The sequence below is a fragment of the Monodelphis domestica genome, chromosome 5 (assembly GCF_027887165.1).
Source record: "Monodelphis domestica isolate mMonDom1 chromosome 5, mMonDom1.pri, whole genome shotgun sequence".
NCBI lineage: Eukaryota > Metazoa > Chordata > Mammalia > Didelphimorphia > Didelphidae > Monodelphis > Monodelphis domestica.
Window position 1 is genome coordinate 108,530,993 of NC_077231.1, and position 15,802 is coordinate 108,546,794.

Here is a 15,802-nt window from a genome sequence, read left to right on the forward strand (position 1 = left end):
ACTGAGAAGGCAAGAAAAACAAAATCTATTACAAATGTGCAATCATGCAAAACAAATTTCCATATTGTTAAAAAAAAATAAGAGAAAAAAATCTGCTTCTGTCTGCATCAGTTCTCCATCTAGAGGTGGATCATATTTTCATCCTGAGTCCTTTAGTCTTACCCTAAATTCAGACTACATGTAGTTATTACTCACTGACCTTTCCCAAGGAAAGAATGTAGAAAATTATCCTGAGTGCAACTAAGGGAGGTAGAAATAAATTATATATTTTAAAATTTATATATGTATATGCATATACACACACACACGTTATATATATATATATATAACGTGTGTGTGTGCACAAACTCTTATGTCTAGGACTTCCATGATGAATTCAAAAGGTCCTGGGATCCCTCTCCCAACTCAAAGTGCATCTCTCTCTCTCCAACTCTGATTTCTGTAAGTCTCACCAGAAGCTTGGACCCAGATTCCCAAGTCTAACATATTCTTTTGCCCCAGTGCCCTATGCCCCGATTACAGCCTACTTGCATTTTTAAAACAATAGTTTCCAGAGTGATGTTGTCAGCAGCCCATGACACAAATCATTGGTGACCAACCCTTTGGCAACCACTGTGCCTTAACACCTCTGGCAGCTTGCAGTATGGTAGTGTGCTTCTCCAGGGATGTACACATAACACAGGGAACACGAGGACAAAAGCCAGGCTCTCCTGCTGACACACAAAGGTCTCAGGCTAACTCTGTCAGTCGTATCAACAGTCAGCACCATAGCACAAGAGATAGTTATAATTACTAGCAGAGCTGTTTTTGGTTTAGCTCTTGTGAGCCTCCTGACCACCCTGGGAGGTAAGTACTACAGGTATTATTCTTATTTTATAGGTGAGGAAACAGAGGACCAAAGAGACTAAATGGTTTGCCTTTTGGTTTGCCCAGCTAGAGTCAGAGGTAGGATTCAAACTCGAGTCTTCTTAACTCCACATCTAGCATATAAAGCCTGGGCTAGCTCAGCTTTTAGAATCCATCCACAAGCAGCCTCAGAAGAGGACGGAATCTGGTGCCCTCATCTGTGGCCATGGTGATGACAATTCCCATACTACAGTCGCACTGTTCCGATGGTCATTCTGAATTCCCTCAGCCGTCCTTGTGCACTATGTTCTTCTCTGGGGAAAGGATGAAAAGTTACTGTTACTTTGCAGCTCCTGAAAATGAAGCATTTACAGCTGGCTCCTATGTGTCACCTCCTCCGAAGTCCTCCTCCCATTTTTCATGGCATTAAGTGACTCTGGGTACTAGAAAGTGATGCTGTGGGAGCCCATACTCTGGTCAGTCTCATGGAGATAGGTGTCTTTGAGGGTCTTGGTGACAAATTGTGAATCTGTCACCCCACAATCAGCCTAGCTGAATTGGAGAGGCTCACCACCGGAAGGACGGCCATTTAGTGACAGATTTTTTTATCTCCTCCAAAGGCAAGGAGGTGGTGTGATAACCAAAGGAAGACGTGTCCATGATGATGAAACTGTGGTTCTTCTGAAGTTCTGAACTACTAGGGCTGGTCTCTGCCAGACGCCTGGTCTGCAGCTGCATGGAAGAAACATGAATTTTCTTGGATTTCAGAACATGCTACTTAACTGATGTTTCATCACAAAAATTTACACTGAAAACATATAAAAGCAAATAAGCAAAAGGCAAATAATGGACAATACAGAAGCATTTCAGCTTGATTCAATTCAACATTCAGTATACTCAAAGGTGATCCATAGTGCTTTCCACAAATAAAAAAATTTTATTGTACAGCTCTTTCAAGCTTGAGGTCTCTTTCTCCATCTCACATAATTACCTAATTCCATTTTTAGCCATCAGCCTGCTGCTGCCCTACTTCTCAAGGCCACAAGTGGAAAAAAAAAATCCATGCATTATCCAAATAAAAGGGAGATTTTAAAGCAAGGGGGTGGGAGGAGGTGATCAGGAATGAGAGGACATGCAAAAGGATGAACCAGCTGCTGTCCCAGAAACACAACCACCAATCTCTCCCAGCAGGTAAGGATAAATGGAGAATCACACGAACAGTCCTCAATCAAAGGACAGAAACAATGGGCAGGAAAACGATGCTATGTGTCAGGAAACAGGACTTAAGACAATTACCCAATAATCTGAAAAGTTAATCACAAGGGCAAAAAGCATCACACAGTGTTATTTTGACAAAGGATGAGACACAGAAGTAATCTCTTTTCAGGGGAGTGCCTGGAGTTGATCACTCTGGCACAAGCTCAGTTTCTAGCCCATGATTCTTGATCTGTCCAGCCAGGTTGAGATCTGACCTGGAATAATTGCTAGCTTAATAATAGCTAACATTTATATAGTGTTTACTATGTGCCAGGCTAAGCGCCTTACAAATATCATCTCATTTGATCCTCTCAACAATCCAAAGAGGAGGGGAGATGCTATTTTTATTCCCATTTTACAGATAAGGAAACTGAGGCAAGTAGAGGTTAAGTGACTTGCCCAGAATCACATCGCTAGTGTCCGAGACCATATTTGAACTTGGGTCTTCCTCCAGGCCTAAAACTCCATCCATTGTGCCACTCACCTGCCCCTAATTTGCTAAGAACTCTAAAATCTACTTAGAGATTCATATTTTTTTTTTCATCTCTTGAGGAACAAAAGTGTTTTCCCCCTTCAAGTCTCATTCAAGCTAATTAATAGAATGAATCTCAGAGGGACTTTGCAATACTATCATGGGATAAAGAGCCAGTCTTTTTTTTTTTTTAGGTTCAATTAGTTTTCAGTTAGGTCAGATACACTGACCTTTAAACCATATAACTCAGTCTCTTCACCAAGCCTACCTCTCCAAGAGCCTGCCTCTGGATAGACAGGAATGTTCCATAGCACCTGGTAATCATTCTAAAACAATCCCTTTGAGAGAGACTCTCAGTGGTGAGCTCTTCTTCTAAAGGAAACGGACAATAAGCCTTTATTGGCACCAACCACTTCTTTATCACCTAGAATCATGGCACTGAGACCAGAGAAAGTGGAATCTATAAAGGACAGAAGTACGAGCAGCACCACAGTCCATTTCTGCCCGTCCGCTCCCTCAGCTGGGTTTCTGGCTGAGCAGGCTGTAGTCCATGTGATCAGACCCAGCTTTACCGGATTATCATTAGCCCTAAAATAACAGAGGCCCCAGACACCAACTGCCAAGACTGCAGAACTCAATAAGACATCTGCTGCTAGTGTCACTGCCAAGAGTGGAACAGCTGAGATGGGTTGCAAAGTTCACTCCATCACGAATCGTAAGACGACAGGTAGCACGGAGCAAAGATGGTCCCTCGAACACGATAGAAGATGTGAGCCAACTTGTAGTAGAAAGGCAGTGAAGAAGGACAAGCTGTAGGACACAGAGAGAGATTTGTGAATGGCTCTTCATCTTTATCTCCACATCTTGGCTCCTTTTAAAATGGCACCTGCTTATTTCTCGTCTCCACCATAATCTACATTAGGATGTGCCTTCTGTGGGCAAAGTAACCATGGTTAGTCAAAATTATCCCTTAGCCGAAGGCCTGGGAAACTTTGGAGGAGATGTCAAAGCTTTAATCAAATCTCAAGGAGAGGCAGTACAGAGCTTTCCATACTTTCTCTGTTTAGGAACCAGGACCGCTGGGACTAGAGAATCTAAGGGCAGTAGCGAGTTTCCGAACCTTTACAAGAGATAAAATAATGGAAGAAAGCAAAGATTTTGTAGGAATGAAGGAAAACTATCCTTAGCCTTTCCTAAGGAGTAGGGAATTTCTCTTAAAGCAAAGGGGAAATTATAATGAAGAGGGTAAAATGGAGACAGGAACTACTAAAAATGGAGAGAGGTGAAGGCAAAAGAGGAAACAAAAATCAAATAAGAATTTTTGGAAAAAAAAGTAGTGGCTTTAAAGTAAAATATTTTAAAAGCATAGGCAATGGAAAAACAACATATATAGAGTGATGACAATTAAATTAAAAGGGACATGGTGATACTACTGCAAATTTCTATTAGTCTGGTCAGTGTTCAACTTTTCCTACAGAGCCCAGGCAAGTGTCCAATGAGGAAGAAGGAAAACAATCATTTCATCCCTCACCTGGATCAAATCTCACCACCAAGAGGCAGAGGATCAAAGCAATCAGGAAGGTCTTCTTGAAGGGCAGAGAAAGGAGATGGTCCACCACAGATTCTAACAACCAGCGTAGTAACTTCCATAGAGCCAGAAGTTTCCGGTAGAAGGTGCCTAGGACAGGAGGGCAGGGAGTTTTATGTGAGAGAAAACCAGATTAAGCAACTGCACTGACCTGATGTCCTCAGCTTAATTCCCAGGTACAACTGCAAGGCCATGAGACTGACTTTCTTGTTAAACTCTTAAACTATCTGTGATGACAATTGCAAAAGTATGGTAAAAAAAAAACAGAAATAAAACACCAGATCCCCACACTTTAAACAATGACATTATAATGAATAGATGTTCACATTTCTGTAACACCCCTAGTTTAGAAGGAAAATAAGGTTAAAATAAATAAAAATAAATTTTTAAAAAAATTTAAAAAGGTTAAAATAAGGAGGCAGCTAGGTGACTCGGTGAATGGAGATTGAGGCCTAGAGACAGGAGGTCCTGGGTTCAAATCTGAAAGTACCTGGGCAAGTCACTTAACCCCCACTGTCCAGCTCTTACCACTCTACTGCCTTGGAATCAATATACAGCATTGATTCTTTCATTAAATTTTTCAAAGACAAGCCTTCTTTCTCTTCCCTCCCTCACCCTTCAAACAGAAATCAAGAAAAATAAAACCCACTACAAACATGTATAGTTAGGCAAAACAAATTTTCATGCTTATGTCTAAAAAAATGTCTCATTCTGTACTCTGAATCCATTACTTCTCTGTCAGAAATTAGGACGCATGTTTCATTAAAAGTCCTTTGAAAATGGGATGGGTCATGGTATTGCAAAGAGTTCCCCAATTTTCTTTTAAAATGAATAGTCAAAATCTGGCTTTCCACTCACCTATCCTACCCAATTATCTCCCCATTGAGAGCACAAGAAAAATGAAACCTATTACAAATATGTAGAGCCTGTCAAAACAAATCTTCACAGTCCTAAAGCTACTTGTCTCATTCAGTACTCTGAGTCTTCCACCTATCTATTAGGAGATCAATAAGATATTTTATCAATAGTTCTCTGGAATCCTGGTAGGTCATTACTCTGATTTCAGTACAATAGTATTTTATCACATGCATCCATTTTCCAGTGAATGGATACCACCTTAGATTTTCAATTCTTTGTCACCTCAGAAAGAGCTATAAATAGTTTTTTATATCCTTAGAATTTGTTTTTCTTAGAAATAATTAATCCCTTCCTTCATCCACCCTTCCTCATTTCCCCTCCCTCTCCTATCATCCTGTTGAATGAAATATATTTCTGAACCAAATGTGTTTATGCATGCATACATTTTCTTTCTTCTTTTGACCAGTTCAGATGAGTGAGGTTCATGAATCAGCCACTCTCTCCTCTTTTTCTGTACAGCTATGTATTTGTGTGCCTTGAATATATGAGATAATTTCCCCCCTTCCTTTTTCTTCTACCCTGTTGTATTCCTTTTCCCGTCTCTTTCCATTATTTTCTTAAGATCATCAACACAATAAAGCACCACTCCCAGGCCTTGTCTTCTGCTATGAACACCATGACATTGATAGAATTCAGAGAAGACACTATATCATCTCCCCACATTTGAATATGAATAGTTTATTCTTGTTTAGTCCTTAATCATTGTTCATGATTACTTTTTTATGTTTCTCTTCTTTCTTGTGTTTGAACTTCAAAATTTCAGGGGCAGCTAGCTCAATGGATTGAGAGGCAGGCCCAGAGACAGGAGGTCCTGGGTGCAAATCTGACCCCAAACACTTCCTAGCTCTGTGACCCTGTGAAAGTCACTTAACCCCATTTGCCGAGCTCTTACTGCTATTCTGCCTTAGAACCAATACATAGTATTGATTCTAAGATGGAAGGTGAGGATTAAAAAAAAAAATTCTCTGCAGCTCTGGTCTTTTCATCAGGAATACTTAGAAGTCCCATTTCCTTAAAAGTCCTCTATAGTATCATACCCAGTTTTGCTAGGTAAGTTATTCTTGGCTGTAAGCCCATATCCTTTGTCTCTTAAAATATATTCTAAGTTCTCTGCATCTTTATAGTATGTATATACTATGTGAGTCTGACTGTGACTTCTTGAATCCCTTCTTTCTGGATGTTTGTAGTATTTTTAAAATTTGATCTAGAAGATCTGGGTTTTGGCTATGCTGTTTCTGGGAGTTTTCACTTTGGATTTTCTTTCAGATGACTGGTGAATTCTTTTCCACTTGACTCTCTGGTTCTAAGAGATCTGAGCAGTTTGCTTTTAAGATTTCTTGAAACATTCGAGGATCTTTTTCTTTGGTCACGGCAATTAGACAGTCCAATGATTCTTAAATTTTTTTCTCCTTGATCTACTTTTCAGATCTGTTGTTTTTGCTGTGAGATACTTTATATTTTCTTCTATTTTGTCAGTCTTTTGATTTTGTTTTAATGTTTTTATTGTCTTACTGGCTTCAGTTTGGTCTATTCAAGTTTTATGGGCATTTGTTGCTGAGGCAAGGTTTGTACCTCTTGTACCAGGCTGTTACCATTCCCTTTCCAACTGTTTCTTTCACAGATCTCATTTCTTTAACAATTTTTTCCCTTCAGTTCTCTTATTCTTTTAATAAAAATGTTTTTGAACTCTTCTTTCATCTCTTCTAGAAATTCCAGTTGAATCTGGCCCAAGTTGTGTTTTCTTAGGGCTCTGTTTGTAGATTTTTTTGGAGTCACTCTCTTCTATCTTTATGTCTTGAGCAACCCTGCAAACATTATACTTGTTTTGGTAGGATTCTTTTTTGTTTGCCCATTCTTCTAGACTACTTTCTGACTTGATGTAAAGGCTGAGCCTTGCCAAACTTCTGGAGGGAAGGTTTAGGCTGATCCTGTTGCAACTTTTTTAGATGCTTGAAAGTTGTGTTATTCTAGGATTTCAGGGATAAGCTGAGGACCTGTAAGCTTTCATATGCTCCCAAGTGGTCTGATCCATGGCAGAATCTGACTGATGATCCCCTGGTCTGAGCTCTGCCAATTCCTGACCTGGATTTGAGTCTGAGAATCAATAGACTGCTGTTGAATTAGTCAGCTGGAAAGCTCGGTTGGTTCAGAGTGACAGAACTGTACATTCTGTTTGATCTGGGATTCCTACCTTGGTTATTCCTCTAGAGCACTGGTTCTCAACCTTTCTAATGCCGTGACCCCACAATACAGTTCCTCATGTTGCAGTGACCCCAAACCAAAAAATTATTTTGGTGGCTATTTCAAAACTATAATTTTGCTACAGTTATGATTCGGAATGTAAATGCCTGATATGCATTATGTATTCTCATTGCTACAAATCGAGAGGTTGAGAACCGCTGCTCTATAGGTTGGGCGAGATGCTAGAAGTACAACCCTGGTCTGACCTTGGGGTCTGAGTCACATGCTGCTAGTGGCTTCTGAACTTCCTCCTTTCTCCATGTACAGCCTGGAACATCTCCCTGAGAACCTCCCTCCCCTGCAAAGACCTCCTTCTCAGTACACTATGAATCTGTAACCCCACCTAATAACAAGCTCCTCTTAATTTAGCTAGGCAAGCCTTTGTGCAATAAACAGATGGCCCATCACCGGGTTCAACCTATGGACCCAATTATCTAGACCAAACAACAGAGTAAACTTCAAGCCAAACTGTTTTTAATAAACAACCCTTTAAAAATGCTCTCTCCTATTCTCTGATTCTTTTGCTTATCCAAAGCAATGTATTCTTTTATGTTTTGTCCTGTTTGGTAAATCCACCACTAGAAGAAAGCTGAGGATCAGACTTTAAATCTGTGGTGACCCCAGGAGACTCAGTTGAGAAGCTTCTCTCAAATTCCATCTTTTGGATCTTTCAGAAACAGTTAACTCACAGAATCACAAAATCTCAGGGTTGGAAGGGCCCTAAGAAGTCACCTACTTCAACTCAAATCTGAATAAAAAAACCTTTCTACAATACAATCAAAAGGTGGTAATGTAGTCTCTGCTTTAAAAATAAACTCCACTACTTTTTCAAGGTGACTCATTTCACTTTGGTGGGGTTCTAACTGTTAAGAAGTTTTTGCTTAAAAAGAACCAAAACCTTGGGACAGCTAGGTGGTTCAGTGAATAGAAAGCCAGGCCTGGAGATGGGAGGCCCTGGGTTCAAATTTGGTCTCAGATACTTCCTAGCTGTGTGACCCTAACCCCAATTGACTAGTCCTTACCACTCTTTTGCCTTGGAATCAATATTTAGTATTGATTCTAAGACAGAAGGTAAGGGTTTAAAAAAAAGAAGAACCAAAAGCTTGATCAACAATGAATAACAGCTATTTTCAGCAATGCAATGATCTAACACAATTCTGAAGAACTTATGATGAAGGACGGCACCTAAGGAGTCTGAATGCAGATCAAATCATACTTTTTAAAACAATTTTTCTTGGATTTTTTTTGTCTGTGTTTTCTTTTACAACATACCTGATAGGGAAATATGTTTTGCATGACTGCACATGTAGAACATGTTAAATCTCTTGCCTTCTCAACAAAGGAAGAGGAGGAGAATTTGGAATAAAAAATTTCAAAAGAATGTTAAAATTGTTGTTACACGTAATTAGAAAAAAATTAAATACTTATAATGAAAAGAAAAAAAGATGACTAAAAATCTACTCAACTATAACTTCTAATCATAGATCTTCTTTGTGAGACCAAAAAGAAAAAGTCTAATTCCTCTTGATCCTCAGGGCTGTTATAGAATCAAATGAGAAAATATTCATGGATTTATTGTTTCATTTTGTTTGTGTTTTCTTTTGCAACATGGTTAATATGGAAATATTTTTCATAACCTCACACATATATACTTGAAATCAAATTGCTTGTCTTCTTGGGAGGGAGGGAAAAAATTGGAACTCAAAATTTTAAGAAATGATCATTTTTAAATGTTTTATATATTATGGGGAAATATTTAACAAAAGAAAAAATAATTTAGAAAAAGAAAAAAGTCAATGTACATAGACCTTAAACATAAACATAAGCCATCTGGAAGTATGGCACTCACTTGGAAATATGTTTCAGTATATCTTTTTTTTAAAAAATCATTCTCCTTAAAGCCATGACTCTTAATGAGAGGCCCTTTCTCCAGGAGAAAGACCTTGTGGTTCTCCCAAGACAGCCAATGCTGCTTTTGGACAGATCTAATTTTAAGGAAGTTTTTCCTTCTATTTAATCCAATTCTGCCTTTTTGCAACTTTTTACTTGTTGCTCTTAATTCTGCCCTCTAGAGCCAAGCAAAGCAAATCTAACCCTTTTCCCATAGGTTGGCCATGATAATAACCACAATATTAGCATTTATATAAAGCTTTAAGGTCTGCAACAACCTTATGAGGTAGATGCCGTTATTGTCTTCATTTTACAGATGAGGAATCTAAGGCCGAAATTAAGTGACTTGCCCAGGTCACACAGATAATATGTCTGAGGCAGATTTTAAACTCAAGCCTTCCCATAGCCCAGTATTCTAACCACCAAGTTTTTTTGCCTTGACTAAATATTGTGAGAGGCATCTCAAGCTCTCATGGATATCGGTGTTGCATAAGACTAGGGGAAACGAAAGACTCCATCTCTAGAGGACCGAGAAGGATGCAGTAATGTCCTACCTCCCTGGATCTCCTTTTGTGGGTTTGGTTCCTTGGTTCCCTCTTGCTGCTGCTTCCTTGCTGTGTAGATGGCCCGAGAAGCAGCCAGCCGCTGCTCCTCCTCTGGACAGAACCCAGCCATGTCCTCTGCATCTGTCCAACAGTGCAGGGGCAACAGCACCCGAAAAAGATGGAGTTCAAATATGGCCCCATATTCTGGCAGGTCTCGATTAGCTGGGTCTCTCAACCAATTGCTGGCCACCTCCAGGATCGCTTGGGGTTCCTGTACTTTGCTGTATAAAAGAATGCTACAATCCCCAACCCCAACAAAGAACTATGTCAACCATTATTCATTGCTTCTCCCCTTCTCTTAGCTCCCAACCTCCTTCCCTATGAAACGCTAGGACTGAAAATCTTAGGAATTTCTGGGAAATGGCAAGGATCAACTCTAAGGAAAGTTGACCTCCTTACTTTCCTCTTACCTCTTTCTTTTTCCCATGTTTTCTGTCTTTCCCCATTCTATAACTCCTCTCACACACACCCCCATCCCTCTATCTGTAGTGTTTCAATGTCCAGAGATTTAGGGATCAAAAATATGGGAGGGGGGCAGCTGGGTAGCTCAGTTGATTGAGAGCCAGGCCTAGAGACGGGAGGTCCTAGGTTCAAATCTGGCCTCAGACACTTCCCAGCTGTGTGACCCTGGGCAAGTCACTTGACCCCTATTGCCTAGCCCTTACCATTCTTCTGCCTTGGAGCCAATGCACAGTATTGATTCCAAGATGGAAGGTAAGAGTTTTTTTTTTTTTTAATGGGAGGATGTAGTCAGTGAATGAATCTCACTGAGGACATCAGGACCTCTTTGTTTCTAGTATAAACCAATGAATTGCCAATGGTAACTTACCACAGTTCCAGAATTTTGGGGGGCAGATGTTCTGGGACCTGATAATACTGCAGAAGCCAAGAGAGAACTTCTCGCCATCGATCCATCTCTGCCAGTGCCTGGATCCCCACCACACACAGGAAGCACTTCAGGTCTTTGCTGCAGTCAACATACATGTGACCAGAGTTTAAAAGCAGAGGAAAGCAGAGGCTACCACTCCATCTCTCCCTTGCCCTCCCCCTCCCATCCTAGGTCCTCCCTCCAAGCTAAGAAGTCATTAGCTATTGCAATCACTGTCACCAGCTATGTTTATACGCATTTCACACTTGGATTATCCACCCTCAATACTTACGAAATGCTCCTCTCAGGAGCTGAACATTATTGAACAACACTCTTGAAAGACTGAGAAATACTAGAGCAAATCACAATATGCTTCCCCACACCAATTTTGCAGAAGTAATAATTAGGTTAAAATGAATAGCAGGCTTTAGGGGAAAAGAATGATAATAATGGAAGCTAGCATTTATTCACTTTAAAGCACTTTATACATGTTAACTCATTTGATCCTCACAACAACTCTGTGAGGTACCTCATATTCTTTTTCTCATTTTATAGAGGTGGAAACTGAGGCAATAGAGATTAAGTGACTTGCCTAGCCCATAAGTGTCAGAGAAAGGATTTAAACTCAAGTCTCTACTGACTCCAATTTTTTAGTTCATCCACCAAACCACCTTAAAAGAATTGCCTGCAGAGTGACTGTGGAAGGCAGAAAGGTCTACTCTCTAGTCCGGAAGGGAGTTCAGGGAAAGAATGTATTGTAGTTAAGTGTGAGTGTGTATAACAATAGAGATTACCTATATTACACAAGTATATTATTGCTTATTATTATTACACATTAAATATACAACTATACATACAGATACACACACCTCTATCTGTGTACATATGTATACAAATTACTGATATATATATATATATATTAGACATCATTTCATGAAACTACTTCCTTCTCTCCTGAGAAAGAAATAGCTATGTCAAAGAGAATCACCTGCCCACCCTTGTCTCTCTTCTTAAAAGCTAAACATTTATTTAATTTAGCTTTCCAGGAAACTATAAACACTGCTCGTAGGTGGCTAAAAGCATCATATGAGGAGGCACGAACAGGTATTTCTCAAGTGACTAGACATAATTTTAAAAAAAGAAAAAAAATTGACAATGTACATAATGATTTGTAAACCACTGAGTCTCTGCCCTGCCACAATTTCCTCCCTTTCCAAAGGAAAGGCCATGTACCTGGCCACGAGAGGTAGCCATAAGGCAGCACTTCTTTCTGTAATCTTTGATCTGACATGCAAATGTCCCTTACCACTTCCCTAAATGCTACCCTGACTACAAAGCCATCATAATTTTAAGGAAAAAGTCTCCCTCTGTTGAGAAAGCAGCAGAAAAGCACAAATAATTACAACTGTAACAAATTAAGAACCTTTAAATGGCAACAAAATAAATGTAAAAAACACACCCCTCCTTTCTTTTTTTTTTTTAAAACCCTTACCTTCTGTCTTGGAGTCAATATTGTGCATTGGATTCAAGGCAGAAGAGTGGTAAGGGCTAGGCAATGGGGGTCAAATGACTTGCCCAGGGTCACACAGCTGGGAAGTGTCTGAGGCCAGATTTGAACCTAGGACCTCCCATCTCTAGGCCTAGCTCTCAATCCACTGAGCCACCCAGCTGCCCCCTCACCCCTTCTTTTAACAGTTAACTGCTTAAAGGTAGAGCCATTTGTACTATCAGTTCTTTAAGGCTATTTTAACTATTCTTGCATACGCTTCTTAGAGAGGATTTTGCTTTTCATCTTTGTATCCCCAAAGCCTAGCATACATGATAACTTACACATAGTAAGTGGTTAATAAACACTGTAGATGATCCAAGTATGAGTAGTAGAGGTCTTATATGATGAGTCCAAACAAAATGTATCTTTTTTTTTTAATATTAAGAGATAAAAAGCAACCAAGCTCTTCAGACTAAACAGAGACTATGATCATGGAGCCTTAAGTTTCGAGCTAGAAAGGGCCTTACAGGACATCTAAAGAAGTAGTTTACTAATTTATTTATTTTTATTTTCATTTTTTTAAACCCTTACCTTCCATCTTAAAATCAATACTTTGTATTGATTCCAAGGGCTAGGCAATGGATATTAAGTCACTTGCCCAGATTCATACTTGAGGCCAGATTTGAACACTACTTCCCATCTCTAGGCCTGGCTCTCAAACCACTTAGCCACATAGCCATCCCTAATTTTTTTCTTTTAAGCCCTGACCTTCCATCTTGGAATCAATACTGTATATTGGTTCCAAGGCAGAAGAGTGGTAAGGGCTAGGCAATGAGGGTCAAGGGACTTGCCCAGGGTCATATAACTAGGAAGTATCTAAGGCCAGATTTGAACCCAAGACCTTCCATCTCTGGGCCTGGCTTTCAAACCACTGAGCCACCCATCTGTCCCCTAATTTTTTTAACCCACACTCTATCAATGAAAATTCTGAACACCCCACAGTATGGATATTTGCTTATTTATAAATTATATTCATAAGCTACTCTACTAACAATGATATTAAACATTGTTAACATGATGTAATTAAATCTAAATTTACATGTTTAAATGTTATGATTACACATTGTAAAATTTCTAAAAGTAGAAATTTAAATGGAGATGAAATAATATGTACACCTAGAAACAGAAAGCCACTACATAATCAGAGCTGGGCTAAAGCAATATCAATCTGGCACCTGTGTGAAAAATGAACCGGGGGAAACTAGAGACAGGAAGAAAACTGGAAAGCTATTGCTCCGATTGAGGAAAGAAGTGATGAGGGCCTAAAGGAGGATCCGAGGGATGATAGACTAGAGAAGGTACCTGATTGGACATACACGGTGCAGGAGAGTGATGCTTCAAGGATGGTGCTGAGAAAAGGAAAGTTCATGAGAGGTGGTTTTTAGAGAAATGGGAATATAATGAGATTTGTGATGCAGATTATAACTCACTCCATACACAGGCTGATTCTGTAGAACTTGTTCTTTTCCCCTGAAACCAAAGTGGGAGGGTCTTTACCCATCATTTCAAAGGGATACACCTTGAGGAGCCCAAAATATAATAGTTCACATTCCTAAAGTACTTCCTTCTAAGGAAACTATGAAGAAGGTAAGAGTATTATTATCTCTCTTTTACAGATGAGGGATTTTCTGAAGCTCCTACATCAACTAAACGTCGGAACTCAGAGGACTTCCTTCCAAATCTATACATACCTGTCCTCACAGTCCTCTGCCTGCAAGGAAGAGCCCAGGCTCTCGCAGCCCTTTTGGCATGTCTCCAGGCACGCCTTGAAGTCCCGGTGTACCACTAAGTAGTCAGCAGCCTCTTCCAGCAAGCTCTGGGGCAGAGAAGGGGGTGGGGCCAAACCCACCGGCTCACTGCTTCGGAGTAGCCCCATGGAACCCCGGAGTCCCAGGGCGGATATTGACCCCTCGTTTTTCATGGCTCACTTGTGATCAACAGACGACTTTGGGATGGATGCCCTTCTGTCCGCTAATCCCTCGCCTGGGTTTGCCTGGGAATAGGAGAAAGCCCATCTACACTGTGCCCTGCCCGCGCCCCCTGCCCCACCCCCAGGTCAAAGGCACAGAGACTCCTAGGATTCAAAGAGCGGAAGGGCACTGTGAGATCAAGTCCGGCCCCCTCATTTTGCAGATGAGGAAACTGAGGCCCAGTGAGGTGAAGTGGCTTGCCCAAGGTAACGCAGCTAATATCAGGATTAGAACCCACTTTCTCCTGGGAAAGCTGAGAAGTTATCTTCAAAGGAAGAGGCAGAAAGTGCTTGGCTCCCAAGGGTTCTGCCTGCAAGGGCTAAGGGGGAGGGGTGCTGGAGAATCACCAGCCTCCAGGCCACCTCCGACCCCGCCCGAATTTATCGATTCAACCTTGAACTTGGCAATGTCTTGCTTCCTCTGTCGCTGCTGCTGCTGGGGTGGAGGAGTCCTCTGGGGAGTCACCAGGCTCCAGGTCACCTCCGCCCGAGTTTACCTGAGTCAACCTTGAACTTGCCAATATCTTGTTTCCTCAGCCGATGCGACCGCTGCTGGGGCGTCCCACCTTCAGCAGGCCCTGGGCCAAAACTGGGATCACCCTAACTGATGAGGGTCAAATCCATCCTGGAAAGCTCACCACCGGCTCCAGGAGGAAGCGTAGACAATTCAGACCTCTGCGGACATCTTGGTCAGCACTCCCAGCGCTCTTCCTGATGGGCACATGGGTGTCTATGAGGTGCGGAGGATTCTGGGAATTGTAGTCTTCTTAGCGCTGCCGATCAAGGGCTGTGGACGCAAGGGACAACTACAAAGTCCAGCATTCCAGCCTCTGGGGAATGTGAACCGCTGCTGGGGAAACAGACTGTTTGCCCCCTCCGGGTATAGAAACCAGTTCCTCCCGCCTGGCTAGAGACCGCGGTCTCCTAAAGAGAATTGCGGCATTAAAACTGTGCATATGTAACCTTTGCCCCAGCAATATCACCACTAGGTCTGTACCATTTAAAAAACAAAAACCAAAAAACAATCTGTTTGTACAAAATATTTAAAATAACTCTTTTTGTGGTGGCAAATTTATATCAGCAAATTTATGCCATCTTTTTGGGGTGGAAATTGAGGGCATGTCCCATCTAGTTATGATACATGATTGTGACAATATACTGTTGCTCTATAAGAAATAAAAAGCAGAATGATTTCAGAAAAACCTAGAAACACTTACATCAACTGATGCAGTGAAATGAGCAGAACCAAGAGATCATTTTACCCAATAAGAGTAATAAATAATCTGCTGTGAATGACTTAGCTGTTACAATGATCATATTAGCAATACAATGATCCAAGGCAATTCCAAAGGACTCACAAAATAAAATACTATCCAACTCCAGAGAGTCTGAATGCATCTAGATGGAAGCAATTTTTAAAACTTTTTTCTAGAGGTTTTTTTTTTTGGGGGGGGGGGGACAATTGTTTTCTCTTCAATACAACTATTATGGAAATTTTTGCATTATTACACATGTATAATCTCTATTAAATTGCCTTCTCAAGGATGGGGGAGAGAAGAGAGGAATATGGAACTCAAAATTTATTTTTAGAATGTTAAA

At 40.7% G+C, this 15,802-nt stretch overlaps 1 protein-coding gene and 1 long non-coding RNA gene across 2 annotated transcripts; one reads left to right on the forward strand and one right to left on the reverse strand.

The window, feature by feature from the left end:
* Positions 1-396: 396 nt before the first annotated feature.
* Positions 397-1,791, forward strand: LOC103102892 (uncharacterized). The gene is made up of 2 exons (XR_472733.3): positions 397-846; positions 1,467-1,791. It is a non-coding gene; the product is annotated as an uncharacterized LOC103102892 (long non-coding RNA).
* On the reverse strand, positions 1,761-14,932 carry PEX26 (peroxisomal biogenesis factor 26). Its single transcript, XM_007503857.2, has 6 exons — positions 14,701-14,932; positions 13,926-14,227; positions 10,647-10,784; positions 9,767-10,053; positions 4,107-4,253; positions 1,761-3,385 (listed from the first exon to the last, which is right to left on the reverse strand). The coding sequence occupies exons 2-6, from the start codon at positions 14,153-14,155 to the stop codon at positions 3,282-3,284; spliced, it is 906 nt and encodes a 301-aa protein (XP_007503919.1). The 5' UTR covers positions 14,156-14,227; positions 14,701-14,932; the 3' UTR covers positions 1,761-3,281.
* Positions 14,933-15,802: the final 870 nt, after the last annotated feature.